The following is a 14058-nucleotide window of genomic DNA, read 5'->3' as shown; positions in this document are numbered from 1 at the left end:
CTAGATATGGGTTTACAAGACTTGTATATTATTGTTTTTATTTTCATTTTATACAACGTCCCAACTTTTTCTGATTTGAGGTTGTAATAAATGTAGGATATTTTTCACCGGACATTCCGTCCGTTTATATTTTTTTCTGTCAGACAACTTCACATGAAATTGGCGAATTTCCAGCTGTGGCCGGCTGATGTAAACTCTGACACACACACACACACACACACACACAGACCTTTGCGGAGCCCCAGCTGAGTCCAGCAAGGAAGGCGAGCACCAACGTGCAGAGGCCCCCGGCACCGGCGAAGCCCACCGCCCGGCTCCCAAACACGGAGAACAGAGAAAGGGCTATCAGCAGGTAGGAACGCCGCTGGACCAGTTCGGCCTGACAACACACACGCACACACACACATACACAAGCACACACGCACACACACACACATACACACGCACACACACACACACACACACACACACACACACACACACACACACACACACACACAATCACAAATGCACTCAAACACAGGGGTTGAAACATCTGAATTAAATGCAATGCTTCACATTTTTAGCAAGAAATCAAGTGTTCTGCTGTGGCATGAGAAGAGACAAAATGCCCATGTGCAGTGCATGTACTGAGCCACCAGATGGCAGCCCAACGGCACAGTTATAGGGAGTGAGAGCACACCTGGGTAAGGTTGTGTGTGTGTGTGCGTGTGTGCCGTTACCTGGTCATCACTGGGGAAGAAATGGATGAAGAGTCCCAGCAGAAGTCCAGCCACTATTCCACCCACCACCTCCAGAAGCCCCTTCAGCAAGTTAAACCAGGTGGATCCTGCAATATAGACACACATCAAGAACATACATGTGTGTGTGTGTGTGTGTGTGTGTGTGTGAGAGAGAGAGAGAGAGAGAGAGAGAGAGAGAGAGAGAGAGAGAGAGAGAATAGAATAGAATAGGATAGAATGTCTTTTATTGTCACTATACAGATGTACAATGAGATTAAGAGCAACTCCTTTTTTCAGTGGCAACATGTACGTAAGATAAATAAAATAAATATAACAACATGAAATAAAATAAGTAGTGCAGGAGGGGGGTAAGTTGCACAGTTCTGCATGTGTGAGTTTAGAGTGGTTATGGCTTTTGGGAAAAAAATGTTAAACAGGCCAACAGGTTAAACAGATCAGTCAAAGAGAGAGGGGTGGGGGAGAGAGAAAGTGTGTGTGTGCGCGGCATGTGCATTCCTGTGTACGTACCTGTGCCAAATGCCATGCCGAGGCATGTAGAGAAGCCGGTGATGGCCAGGATGTCGTCGAAGCTGCCGGCAGCCATGAGTAGCGTTGGGATGCCCTTCTGCACCCCAAAGCCCTCCTTCTGCAGCAACAGCATGGAGGGAACCACCACAGCAGGAGACACTGCAGCCAGCACGAACCTACACACACACACACACACACACACACACACACACACACACACACACACACACACACACACACGTCAGACCTTGTGTACATGCAGAGTCCTCCTCAGAACACGCACACACACTGAGTTGATGTATTGAAATGGTATAGATGAGTTTGTTTATTACCCCAGGATGAAGCCCCATATCCACGGTAATCCCAAGAGGAAGTGAGAAACCACAGCAACTGTACAAGCTTCGGTAGTACAGGGTCCCACGGCTACTCTCACACACACTCCCTTTAGGCGACGTAAGGCCTACAGAACAGAGAGAGAGAGAGAGAGAGAGAATTATAATACAAACCCATATATTTACATGTCCTGTGGAAAATAAAAACCTCTCAGACAATGTTCAGAACGTTCCCTTTTCCAGTTTTTGCCCACTGCTTAAGTTACACACAAAAACTAATGCTTAGACCAAAGCCTCAATACCTAAACTTCTTCTAGCATACCTTAAACACTGTAACCATAACTTAAAAACATTTTCTGCTTTGCACATTGTTTGCAATTCTTATTGCAAAACACTACACACGATTAATCTTACCTACCATCCAACATACCAGCTCCTCCAACCCAGTATGGCAAGGATTGGTTGTACTGTCACGTTTGGTTAATCTAGTATTCGTACTGGGGTTGGAGGAGCTGGAAGGGGGACAGTTGGTGAGATTAACAGTCTTCTGTAATAAACTCAGGGTTTTGTTCGCTAACTACATTGTTGGTGCTTTGTTTGATGTGTAGGGACCCTGAGCAAGCTATACTGACGAAGTTTGGTGCTGTTTTGAACAATATTACTGGTTACAAAATGCTATTTGGGAAGGGTTTAGCTCATCGCCTTTAGATAATCCACTGTTTGCGTTTTGGGGCTAGCTATAGCGTATACCGGGGAAGGCTCTGTAGTGGTACAGTAATACTGTCTATTTGATGTGTTTTAATGCAGAAAAAGACCCTGGGGTCAATTTTCACCGGAGTTGCACTTTAAACCTAAAATCGCTGCGTATACTTGACATATTGAGGACCAGAAAGCTGTTAAAACAGAACATGACCAAAATGGGGGTTTGGGGGTTTGTCTTTGTTTGTTTTGTTTGGCGCAAAAAGGTGGTTCTTATGTTTTGTTAATCAGTCTTGGGCATATTATCCTTTAAACCAATGAGAATGACGTCTGCCATTCCCTTTAACAGCAAGCAGCATTTGAAGGAATCTGCTTGCACGCGAGATTGTATGGAACAGGTATTCCACTAAACCATGCTTCACCAAAACCTGTTTTTGACTAGCAGGGTATAGGGTACACACATCTGCACTAGCCTATTATTTGAACTCACAGGCAAAGTGAAACCAACTTCACCGTGGTGTCATAGTCAACAACAAAACATACACAGTTATACACAGTTATACACAGTTAATTACTTTCAATAATAACAGTTATACACAGTTAATTACTTTCACTATTGACTGACAATGGGTTACCAGTGAAAACATATAGCCTGAAAAAAGCAACACTTACCCCAATAATGTTTGAATGACTGAATAAAAAACCTAAGGACATTTATCCTGCAGAAAAGTTGCTGCATACATCTCGTCAGCTGTGCTTCATATGCGCCTTTCGCTATAGACCAGGTTTTTCTTGGTCAGTGGCATAATGCTTTTTAGATGGTATAAGATAGCGATTTTTAGATCACCCGCCAGACCACACACACCCCTGGGCACATTGTGTAAAAAAAATCGAGTGTAAGATAGGAATAAGCTTTGCGTTATGATAAGAATACGCTTTGCGCCGCTTTTTTGATCATCAAATTAGAGCCCTATGCTTCGCTCAAATGGAGGAAGAGTAAATTCTTTGAACTACAGTATGTCAGACCATTGATCTACAGTTATGTTAGCATCCATATCCTTTTCCTAGTTTTCTTTTATTATTGACATTGAGGAACCTGTTCCTTTTACCTTAGGTGGGGTTTCAAGGATTGAATCAAGTGAAAAATTTGGTGGAAGTGGGGTGAGGTGATTCTGTATAAAATGTCTCACTTGTAGGTTTCTGAAAAAGTTACATGTTGGTAAAGAAAACTCCTGTCTAACCTGATCAAATGGCATGAAAACACCATCCTTATATAGCATCTTGATATTTAACACTCCTGAGTAAAAGTTTTTAACCCACCTGAGTAAAAGTATCTAGTAGAGAGGCTGGGAATAAGTGGTTGGCTGTAATTAGGCATATTCGATCTACGTAATAATCAGGTAATAACGTTTGCAGCGGCCATTTTGTTGATATAGAAAATGCATAGGTGGGTCTATTTAATGCAGCTGTCAATTGACAAGCGTGACAGCGCCGGTATGATCGCTGTAGGCTATTTGTTTATTTGTACAAAATTTAACGTGATGGTAGGCCTATGTTGTGCAATAGGCCTAGGCTACAGGTCATTCTAACAACAGCAATACAGGCCATTCGAACAGCAAAGAGCCCTAGAGTCACCCACGGTCAGAAACATACCTACCAACTTTTTTCCAGCTGTCTTCCTGTTTTAATATTTTCCCGTAAAATATCCCGTATTTTATTACTTTCATAACATTAGCCCCATCGGACTTTGCCGTCTCTGTACTGTTGTCCTGTACCCCCTGCCCTTCCAGCGAAAATATGTTTTTAAAGCATTGTTTTGCTTGCCTGAAGGCGACCTTAGAGTGATCAGAACAGTGTGGGAGAGCACGATTTGACACCAATCTCATTAGTGACAAATTTACAAGTTCACTAGTTCGCCCTTCTATATGATTGCTTCAGCTAGACTAGAATGTATGGGAGAAGTGCGTGTTTGGCAAGGTAGCTGTCCGTGGTCCTGGAGTGCCTGGAGCGGACATCGCGATAGAGCGATGACCGCTTGCACCCCCCTGTGTAAGGAGGATGAGTAACAGGGCAGTTGGTGAAATGGAGGAGTAGGGGGAGGAGGGGGGATGATTTCGCTAACGTCGGAGCGTGTGACGTATGGAAAAGGAGGTCGGCTTAAATAGGCCTACCCTGCGGCGGCAGTGGGTGAGTTAATTGCTGTCAATCATCCCGAAGGCTCCACCCGAACTTTGTTTAGAAAACATCATTTCACTAGTTCGCCCTTCTATATGATTGCTTCAGCTAGACTAGAATGTATGGGAGAAGTGCGTGTTTGGCAAGGTAGCTGTCCGTGGTCCTGGAGTGCCTGGAGCGGACATCGCGATAGAGCGATGATCGCTTGCACCCCAAAAGATCACAGAGAAAGGCCGCTACCAACTACATAAGTGCTTGCTGAGCGAGTCGTAAATCCGCTAGATTGGAGCGGATGTAAGACTGGTAGGCATCCGAGGACCAACGGCCCAGTATTTTAATTTGTTGCTCCGATAAGCCATTGAGCGCAGCTGTGGCAGCTCCTATCCTGAAGGAGTGTGCGGAGTAGCGATCCGCGGGAAAACCAGATTCGACTAGAATGTTTTTTTAAGAGTGTCTGGAATCTGTGGCGAGTGATGGGTAGCCCTTCGTCTGACACGAAGAGCGGGCTAGTAGACGAAGCTTGAGCTGGCCGGTATGAGATGTAGTGAGACAGGTATTGGAAAGGCTGAAGATCTGAGGCGGAGTTAAAAATTAATATGGAGTGTCCTTTTCGGAACTGATCGGTTTTACTCTGTTTGATGGTAAATCGAATGGTGTCTTGGTCTAGCTGCTCTAGATCTGCGATGCACGGGTGGACATCGGGAATGAAGAGAGGGCATGTAAACTCGCTACAAGGGCATGTAAACTCGCTACATCTCAGCAGCCCAAAAAAGGCCAGTATAAACATAACTGAGATGGTGAAATCGGAATGTGGTGATATGAACCCTTTGCGAAGGGTAGCAAGGCAGGTGGCGAGAATGCTTGAGGTAATGGGAAGGCGGGAGTCTTGGGGGACTGGCTGTTGCCTACGGATACCTTTGATTAACAAGCCTATCCTGGTGTCGGAGAAGGAAGGGCATTCGGAGCCGTGGAGGAGTTTGTAGACGAAATGAATGCCAGCTAGGTAGACTCTAATGGAAGAGACTTTGATCCCGAGTGAAGTGTGGGCGTAGGTGATAAATGATGATATGGTGACTGCATCGAAACTGGGAAATGGTAGTGAGTGCTTTGCATGGAACTGTTTGAAGCACGACCAAGCAGTCCAGTAGGACTGCATGGTCCTGGGTGCGAGGGCTTGGAGGGCTAGGTCGGCCGTGATGGGCTGAAGATAGCTGAGGGGGTGGTTTATAGGAAGATGGTCTCCGAAAAGCTGGGGAGTGGAGTAGGGTACGGGTCCGCCTCTGGAGCCAAGCTTCTGAATCTCTGGAAATTAAGACGAGAAAGAGAGTCAGCAATTTCATTGTGGCAACCGGGGACGTGCGCGGCTCTTATAATGAACTGGTAGCTGGCTGCTATCCAGATTAGACGCCTAATAAGAGGGGAAAGCGCAGGCGATTTTGAGCGCGAGTTATTTATGACGTGCACTATGGCTTCGTTGTCGCTGTGGATTAGCACGCTCTTGGAGGTCCACTCCTTCCCCCAGAGTAGGGCCGCAATGACTACGGGGTAGAGTTCGAACACGGCTGACGATTCGTTTTCCGTTATTAGCTCTCTGAACTCTAGTGGCCAAGGGGATGCAAACCAGCGCCCTTTGAAAAAGCCTCCGAAGCCTATTGAGGGGGCTGCGTCTGTGTACAACTGGAGGTCTTCTGGAGATGATTGGCAGTCGTCGTAGAACATGCACAGACCATTCCATTCGTCTAAAAACATCCTCCAGAGTTTGAGATCGGCCAGGCACTGGGCATCTAGATATACTACGTCTTCGAGAGATGGGGTTGCTGAGGCGCAGTTTAGGAGATGCGAGATGAAAGGGCGGCCCTGGGGAATGATTCGCATGGCAAAATTGAGGTGGCCTAGAAGGGAGAGAACTTCTTGTTTGGTGTGAGATGGTGAGGTTATAAACTCGTTCAACAGTAAAGAGATTCTGTCTTTTTTCTCTTTGGGGAGAGATGAAGAGAATTCTTCGGTATCTAAAATGATGCCGAGGAATTCGAGTCTGGATAAGGGACCGCACATCTTCTCTTCTGAGAGTGGGACTCCCAGTTTGTTGAATACGTCAATTAGCGTAGAGATGCCTAGGGCCGGTGGGTAGGAATGGGGGATAACTACTAGAAAGTCATCCAGAAGATGAACGAGAAATGGGAGCTTATAGTTATTTAGGAGAATCCAGCACAGGGCTTCTGATAGCGTATCAAAAATTTTGGGACTGCTGCGGCAGCCGAAGGTGAGGCGAACTGCAAAATAGTATCTCCTATGCCATTTGACTCCGAAGAGGTGCCAGAATTCGAGATCAATGGGCATGACTTTGAAGGCTGAGGTGATGTCCGCTTTAGCTAGCCAGCAACGTCTACCTGCCTTTTTGATCAGAGCGATAGCGTCGTCGACAGAGTGGTAGTGCAGCGAGAACTCTTCTAGTGGAATCAGACTGTTATTGCTGGGAGTGGTACTATTGTGCGGAGCTGAGAGGTCGATGATAAGTCTCTTTTTCCCTGAGTATTTGCGCGTAGCTACGCCTATGGGGTTGATCCTGTAGACTGGGAATGGAGGCTTGGTGAACGGACCGATCATAAAACCAGATTCGACCTCTTTGCTTAGGAGTGAGGTGACTACCTCCGGATCTTTGACGGCAGATTGTAGGTTTTTACAAACGAAAGACTCTGTAGGTCTTGCTAAAACACCTGGATGGAACCCATGCTTCAACCCCAAAGTCAAATAGTCGCAAAATTCCCTATTTGGATTGGACTGAAGTTCTGAATGGAGAGCAGAAACAATGATTGGAGTAGAGAGGTACTTTTTAAACTTTTTATTTATGTTCTTGAGTGCGGAACAGACTGACTTGGCATGGGCGCCTGCGCAGTAGCTGCAAACGTGGAGGTAACGGCAGGAGGATTGGCGACACTGAGCGAAGTTAAATTTTCGGCAGATTTCTCGACCTTTCCAGGAACGCTCGTCCTCTTCCCTGGCTTCTCCTGCCGTAGCATCGGGGATGCGGGGAACATAGGATGAGGATTTAGGGGCTGTGGAGCTGGTGCTGGGGAGTTGATGGTCGGGGTTGACTAGTGGACACTCGGCCGCGCCGTGACTGGGGCTATTGCAGAGGGGACAAGATGGCTTAAGTCCTAGAAAAACGCGGTTATGGACCTCCATATCGAACCCCAGTAGGGGTTTTGGTTCCAGAGGCCGACTCTGGCAGCGCATTTAGCTGAAAACAGGCGGTGATAAGTGTAGAAATGAGCTCCCCCGTAGGATACGGCTAGACCGGCGATGATGGCCAGGTCTAGCCGTCGTTCAGCTCTTTGCGTCGGCTGGGGAACGCGAAACAGATGACTTCCGTGTAGTAAGTAAACGCTACGGTGAACTCGGGAAATGACAGGGTTTTTGATGCTGGGCCAGAATTTTTAAGAGAAAAAACCAGTTCGCCGCAGACTAGATCCCGGTTATGAGAGGGAATAGGAAGGGAGGGAAGAATGGTAGAAAGGTCTACGTCTGCACCTGACAAGATGAGGTTCCTGGTGGACACTGTGACGGGTGGTGGTTCGAATGCTGCAGCGTGAGGAGGCGGTGGCAGGGCCTGTGCTGTGGCTAAAGAATAGTTATGCAGCCGGAACGGGACGTCGTGGTCCGAAGCACTCGCTGAGTGCTGATGGTGACCCGCTGCTGCGGGCTGGTCTAGCGCGGGGCCGGGGAAGAAATGGGAAGGGAGAAAAGGAGGGAGGGAGGGAGCGGTCGCTGACGCGACCGGAAGTGGAGCAACCTGTGACAGGGTCGCGGGAAGTGGGATGGGGAGGGAGAGAGGGTTAGGGGGGAATAGCGATGCTGTCGCTATCGGCGCCGGCTGAGACCAGGTGCTCGCTAACTCGTAAGAGAGATGGGGAGCTAGCGAGGTGAATCTTCTAACTGACGCTTGGTGAGTTGAGGCGTGCAGTACAGACGTGGCTCCCGGAATGGAAAGGGGAGGGGGAAAAGGGGGGAGGGAGGGAGCAGTCGTCGGAACGACTGGAGGTGGGGCAGCCCTGGACCGAGTCCTGGCTAGGGGAGGTGGATGGGGGAGGGAAAGAAGGGGTGGGGGGAGTAGCGACGCTGTCGCTACCGGGGCCGTCTGGAGAAGTGGGGTTGGACCCGGAAATACGGCGGAGATGCGGCGGGAAGAAAGTCGGCGGGAATGGGCCTGAGCCGCTGACGTGGCAGTGGCTGTGGCTGAAGCAGCGGAATGATGCGCTCTGAAGCGTGTGGTGCCGGAAGGTTCTGTCGGCGAGCCCGGTTCGCGGGGTGGCTGGTGGTGTGTGCTTCGTCCAGCTGAATGGCTGGCGGAAAGAACCGCGCCGGGATGCCAGAAAGAGCAGCCTGCTTCCTGGTCCGGGGAGGAAAACAAAGTGAGGGAGCGGGAGGGCGAAAGGACTGGGCTATCCGACTGCGTTAGCAGGCGGAGGAGATGGAACTTCCTATCCGACCTACGGAACGCGATGCCGCGGGAATGGAGAGTGCTGCGGATGCGAGCCACTGTCCAGTGGGTAGGGTCATCGCCTTGCTGGCGCTGGGTCCTGGTGCTGCCGCGAGTTGAGGCTGCTGAGCGGGAAATACTGCCCCGCACGGGGGCAGGAGAGGAGCACCTTCTGCGACCCTGTGTCCTGGGTTCCCTACGCTGGCGGCGAGGGGAACGATAAGGATTATTTTCGCCCGGCGGAGGGCCCTGGGTGTCGGGTGTTGGCGGGACGAAGTTGTCCTCCAGATCGCTGGAAGAGGCGTGGATTTCTAGTTCCATGTTTGTCTTTGGCAAACGATACGCGGACTGGTTGATTTCGCTAACGTCGGAGCGTGTGACGTGTGGAAAAGGAGGTCGGCTTAAATAGGCCTACCCTGCGGCGGCAGTGGGTAAGTTAATTGCTGTCAATCATCCCGAAGGCTCCACCCGAACTTTGTTTAGAAAACATCATTAAGTGAGCTTCGTGATACCATTTAACTCGATTTAACCATCAAACTTGATTGCGAGTTTGGTATTTGTCGGTCCAGGTTATCCAAAGAAAGCCTTGGTATGTTCAGCATGCTTCATAGTATACCCCACCGATATCTAGCAATTTCTCCAGTAATTGTTATGTTTTGTTTTGTTGCTACATTTTTTTTATTTGTTTAGAGTACATTCACTTACAGTATTGCATTGATAAGTGTGACTATATTTTTCTTTATCTCTGTAAGAATGTTTGTTTTTTGTAAAAACTTTTGTTGCAAAAAATGTCTGAGAAAATGACAATATAAATAGAAACACAAAGACTGCAGTTTTTTATATAAAGCACATCAGTGTGTTTCTGTTGATTTGAAAGCGTAATGGTGTGCATGTGTGTATGGTTTTGTTGCAATAATTACATTTAGAAAGGATTGTTGAGTTTTGATTGCAGTGTTTCATTTTGTGAGCTGTTTATCTCCAAGTGCTATGTCTTATTTAAGTATAAGTATATATACTTTTTTGATCCCGTGAGGGAAATTTGGTCTTTGCATTTAACCCAATCGGTGAATTAGTGAAACACAAACAGCGAAGTGAAGCACACACTAATCCCGGCGCAGTGAGCTGCCTTCGACAATGGCAGCACTCAGGGAGCAGTGAGGGGTTAGGTGCCTTGCTCAAGGGCACTTCAGCCACGGCTCACTGGTCGGGGCTCGAACCGGCAACCCTCCGGTTACAAGTCCAGAGTGCTAACCAGTGGGCCACGGCCACTCTGGCTGTGTGTAGCGTTTTGCCATAATGAGCCATATTTTGTAAAAAGTCTGTATATTTTGCAAAAAGTCAAAACTGTGAGCTGGGACCAACACAACATTCAGTCCAGCAGAGAGTGCCCGCAACTCTATATTTACTCATTCATTCAACCTTTATTCATTCTCGGAGGTTCATTGAGGGTATCAATTTCAGTGAAACCGACACACACACACACACAGACACACACACACACACACACACACACACACACACACACACACACTTACATCAGGGTTGAGTCCAAGGCCAGCACGGGTCAGTATGATAGCCAAGGCAATATTCCTCAATGCAGATGACCATGCTTGCTCAATATGAACTGCATCCGTTATATATGGAACATTCCTCAAGACCAGACCCGCCAGTAACATACCTGCACACACACCATCACCACACCCATGATATACACACACACATGCATACATTTACAACAGCAGAAAGAACAGACACATACAGACCTCTACATGCACATATGCAATAGTGTAAACACATGCATATAGCCATAATAACATTTGCGCAAGCAAAATATTCCATATCAATGATTGCCTGCAGTGCTCACATGCATGCACGCACACGCACGCACACACACACACACACACACACACACACACACACACACACACAAAGCCGACAGACAGTTTCAGTCTCATATAAACGTTGTCAGGTATACAGTACCTTTGTTGTATAACCATCAAAATACTTAATTTTACAACACACACACACACACACACACACACACACACACACACACACACACACACACACACACACACACACGCACACACGGCATCTTAAATCTTAAATGGGTCAGTGTCACCTCCAGGTATTCATTCTCTCCAGAAAGAGCTGTTGACTTTAGTGTGTGTGCGTGTGAAGTGAATGGAAGGAACAAAGACAAGCAGAGAGAGGCATGAGAGAAGAGAGGAGGGGGATGAAAGGATGAGAAGGGGAGGAGAGAAACATGTCCATATGTCCACATCACCATATTAACGTTATATATTAAGATATATCTGCAAATAAACCTGGCATGGGTTTATCATAAACTTTATGGTTAATTAGGCTATGACCCATCACTGAATTATGTCTATTTCCAATTGTATTTATTTTTTTAACTTGTATGTATGTTTATGTGTGATATATGTTTATATTATTAATTGCTGCTGTAACACCATCATTTCCCTCTGGGGATGAATAAAGTAATCTATCTATCTATCTATCTATCTATCTATCTATCTATCTATTTATTTATCTATTTATTTTGCTGGCGCTAGCTAAACTCAAACTGACTTTCATGGTGACAGCCATAAGATGCCAGAGAGAGAGGGTTAATAGAAATGAATAGTAATTTATTTTGTATCTTTAATAGGAATTAAATGTGCCTTTATGTGGAGTTTGTGTCAGTGGTGATACACAGAGCAAAGCTCTGTAGGCTGCTTCTCAGCAGTCTGAATAGCGACTGTGCTGAAGCGTTAACATTGTGAGTACATTTGAGATTTGATGAGACAAGTGTCAGATAAATAATGCAGTTACGGGTAATTAACTATAACAATAAATTGCAAACACTTGTGTCCACACACACACACACACACACACACACACACACACTGCACAAAACTACAGTAATGTGCAGGTTCCCACATTCATAAAGGTTAGGTTCAGACATACATGCACACATTGACCATTTATTTATGTCCACACACTGATAAAAGCTCATTCCTCTTACCCAGCAGTGGTGGAAGTGGGGGCAGGTTTGGGAACTGGATGAGGCCCACCAGTTTGCCCCCACACACCGCACACAGGAACAGAATGACCAGACCAAACAGGTTTTCCCCCGGCAGACACTCCACACCTGTGATGGCCCAAACCACACCAAACACCAGAGCCCCCATCACCGCTGAAACACCACACACACACACACACACACACACACACACACACACACACACACACACACACACACACACACACACACACACACAAGAGATGAGACAATATCATATCTGTAATACACGCATACACTCTCTAAAAACACAGCAGATCACCTGTCATTCATGTCAGCATAAATTATGTATGTATTCTACCCCACCACAAGGTGATGGTGGCATCACAACTGGAAAACACAAAGCGTAATTATACAATATGTATGCCACACTCAATAACGCACTTTTAAAATACACATACACACACCTTTGGTGATGACTGTGGACACAAATCCTCTGGGCTTAGGGCAGGATCTCAGCCTTGAGCAGCAACTGTTGGAGCTTGACTCACTCATCTTTAATCTACACACATACACACACACACACACACACACACACACACACACACACAATAACACAAAATGATATGTTTTTACAAAGCAAAAAAAAAAGTTTAATCATTGTTCCATATCAATGCTTATGAATGGTATCTATAACAACCATAGTACGACGACGGTTGAGCCTGGAAGCAGGCTTCGCAACAATGGAATCAACTTTTTTTTGTTTACCAGATCAACTTCATAAGTGTCCTGAATTAATAACCACTCCACCAACCAATCAGAAAATAGTATAATGTGATAATGTTGACTATTTGACTACATATGTATATATGACTGATCAATTGCTTTGTAAGAACATGTGTTATTGTATGTGTGTGTGTGTGTGTGTCTGTCTCTGTAGTTTTAAGCAAAGTAGTAGTAGGCATACACACCTGTGACTAGGATAGGAGACTAAAGCACTTTTCCATGCCGCACATTAACAGAGTGAAAATAAACTAACACAATTAATGATTAATAGAATGAAGATCAAAACCAGTTACACGCAAAAGATGCAAACCTAAGCAACACACAATTCTCTCACTTACCTCTTCAAAACACAAGCTCCAGAGTTGAGTTTGCTCACATGTGGATTGGAGTTTTACTCTCTCACTCTCCCTATGTCTATCTCACTTTGAATGTGCATGTGTGTGTGTGTGTGAGAGTGTGTTTGTATGTGTGTGTGTGTGTGTATCTACCTGTTTGAGTGCACATATGTGTACACTCCTTACCCTGGTGTCTGTTATTGTTGTCCTCTGGTGTCACACAGCAAATCTTCCCCTAGACACCTCGGACACACCAACACCTGCTGGTTCCCAACCCACCTAACTGCCTGTAATTATGTGTGTGTGTGTGTGTGTGTGTGTGTGTGTGTGTGTGTGTGTGTGTGTGTGTGTGTGTGTGTGTGTGTGTTTGTGCATCCCAAAGACCTTTGACCTGACGACAGGGAGACGGAATGCTTCGGAATCTATTGATAAATTACCTGTTGGTTTGATGTCACTTCCTCATGCATGTAGCTCCTGCATTCTCTCTCTCACACACACACACACACACACACACACACACTCACATTCTCTCTCTCTCTCTCACACACACACACACACACACACACACACACACACACACACACACAAATGTGTGCAGGTGCATGTACCCTTGTAATCCATTGTTGGTCAAGCTGTCTGAATTATAGGTATTTACAAATGGCCATTTGGAACAGTCATGCTGACTGTGTGTGTGTGAGTGTGTGTGTGTGTGTGAGAGCTTCTTAATCTTATACTACAACATATGATTCTGTCTAACCTCAATTGAGGTCACAAGCACTTCATGACATGGTGTAATACAGGCTATCTGTAACACACACACACACACACCCACACACACACACACACACACACACTCAACGGCGTAAATATTAATCAAAGCTGGCAGACCTTACCTGTTGAACAGTGATTAGTCCTTGAACCGTTGGCGTTGGATTAATGCAAGAGTGTGTGAGAGTGTGTGTGAGTGTCACTGACT

At 46.3% G+C, this 14058-nt stretch overlaps 1 protein-coding gene across 4 annotated transcripts in view; it reads right to left on the bottom strand.

The window, feature by feature from the left end:
• Positions 1–14058, bottom strand: part of LOC121690070 (sodium/hydrogen exchanger 9B2) — a 27540-nt gene extending 13482 nt beyond the window's left edge. For 2 of the 4 annotated variants that reach the window (XM_042070414.1, XM_042070413.1), the window contains exons 1-8: positions 13086–13346; positions 12429–12523; positions 11965–12135; positions 10472–10614; positions 1583–1710; positions 1251–1426; positions 723–829; positions 230–379 (exon numbers count right to left, since the gene is read on the bottom strand). In XM_042070414.1, the coding sequence (XP_041926348.1) occupies positions 230–379; positions 723–829; positions 1251–1426; positions 1583–1710; positions 10472–10614; positions 11965–12135; positions 12429–12516 (963 nt within the window). In that variant the 5' untranslated portion in view covers positions 12517–12523; positions 13086–13346. Of the gene's footprint in view, positions 1–229; positions 380–722; positions 830–1250; positions 1427–1582; positions 1711–10471; positions 10615–11964; positions 12136–12428; positions 12524–13085; positions 13349–13975 lie in introns of those variants that run through there. The other 2 variants (XM_042070416.1, XM_042070415.1) reach the window with 2 other exon arrangements.

This window comes from Alosa sapidissima, chromosome 18 (assembly GCF_018492685.1).
Source record: "Alosa sapidissima isolate fAloSap1 chromosome 18, fAloSap1.pri, whole genome shotgun sequence".
Taxonomy (NCBI): domain Eukaryota; kingdom Metazoa; phylum Chordata; class Actinopteri; order Clupeiformes; family Clupeidae; genus Alosa; species Alosa sapidissima.
This window is presented reverse-complemented; position numbering and strand designations above follow the sequence as displayed.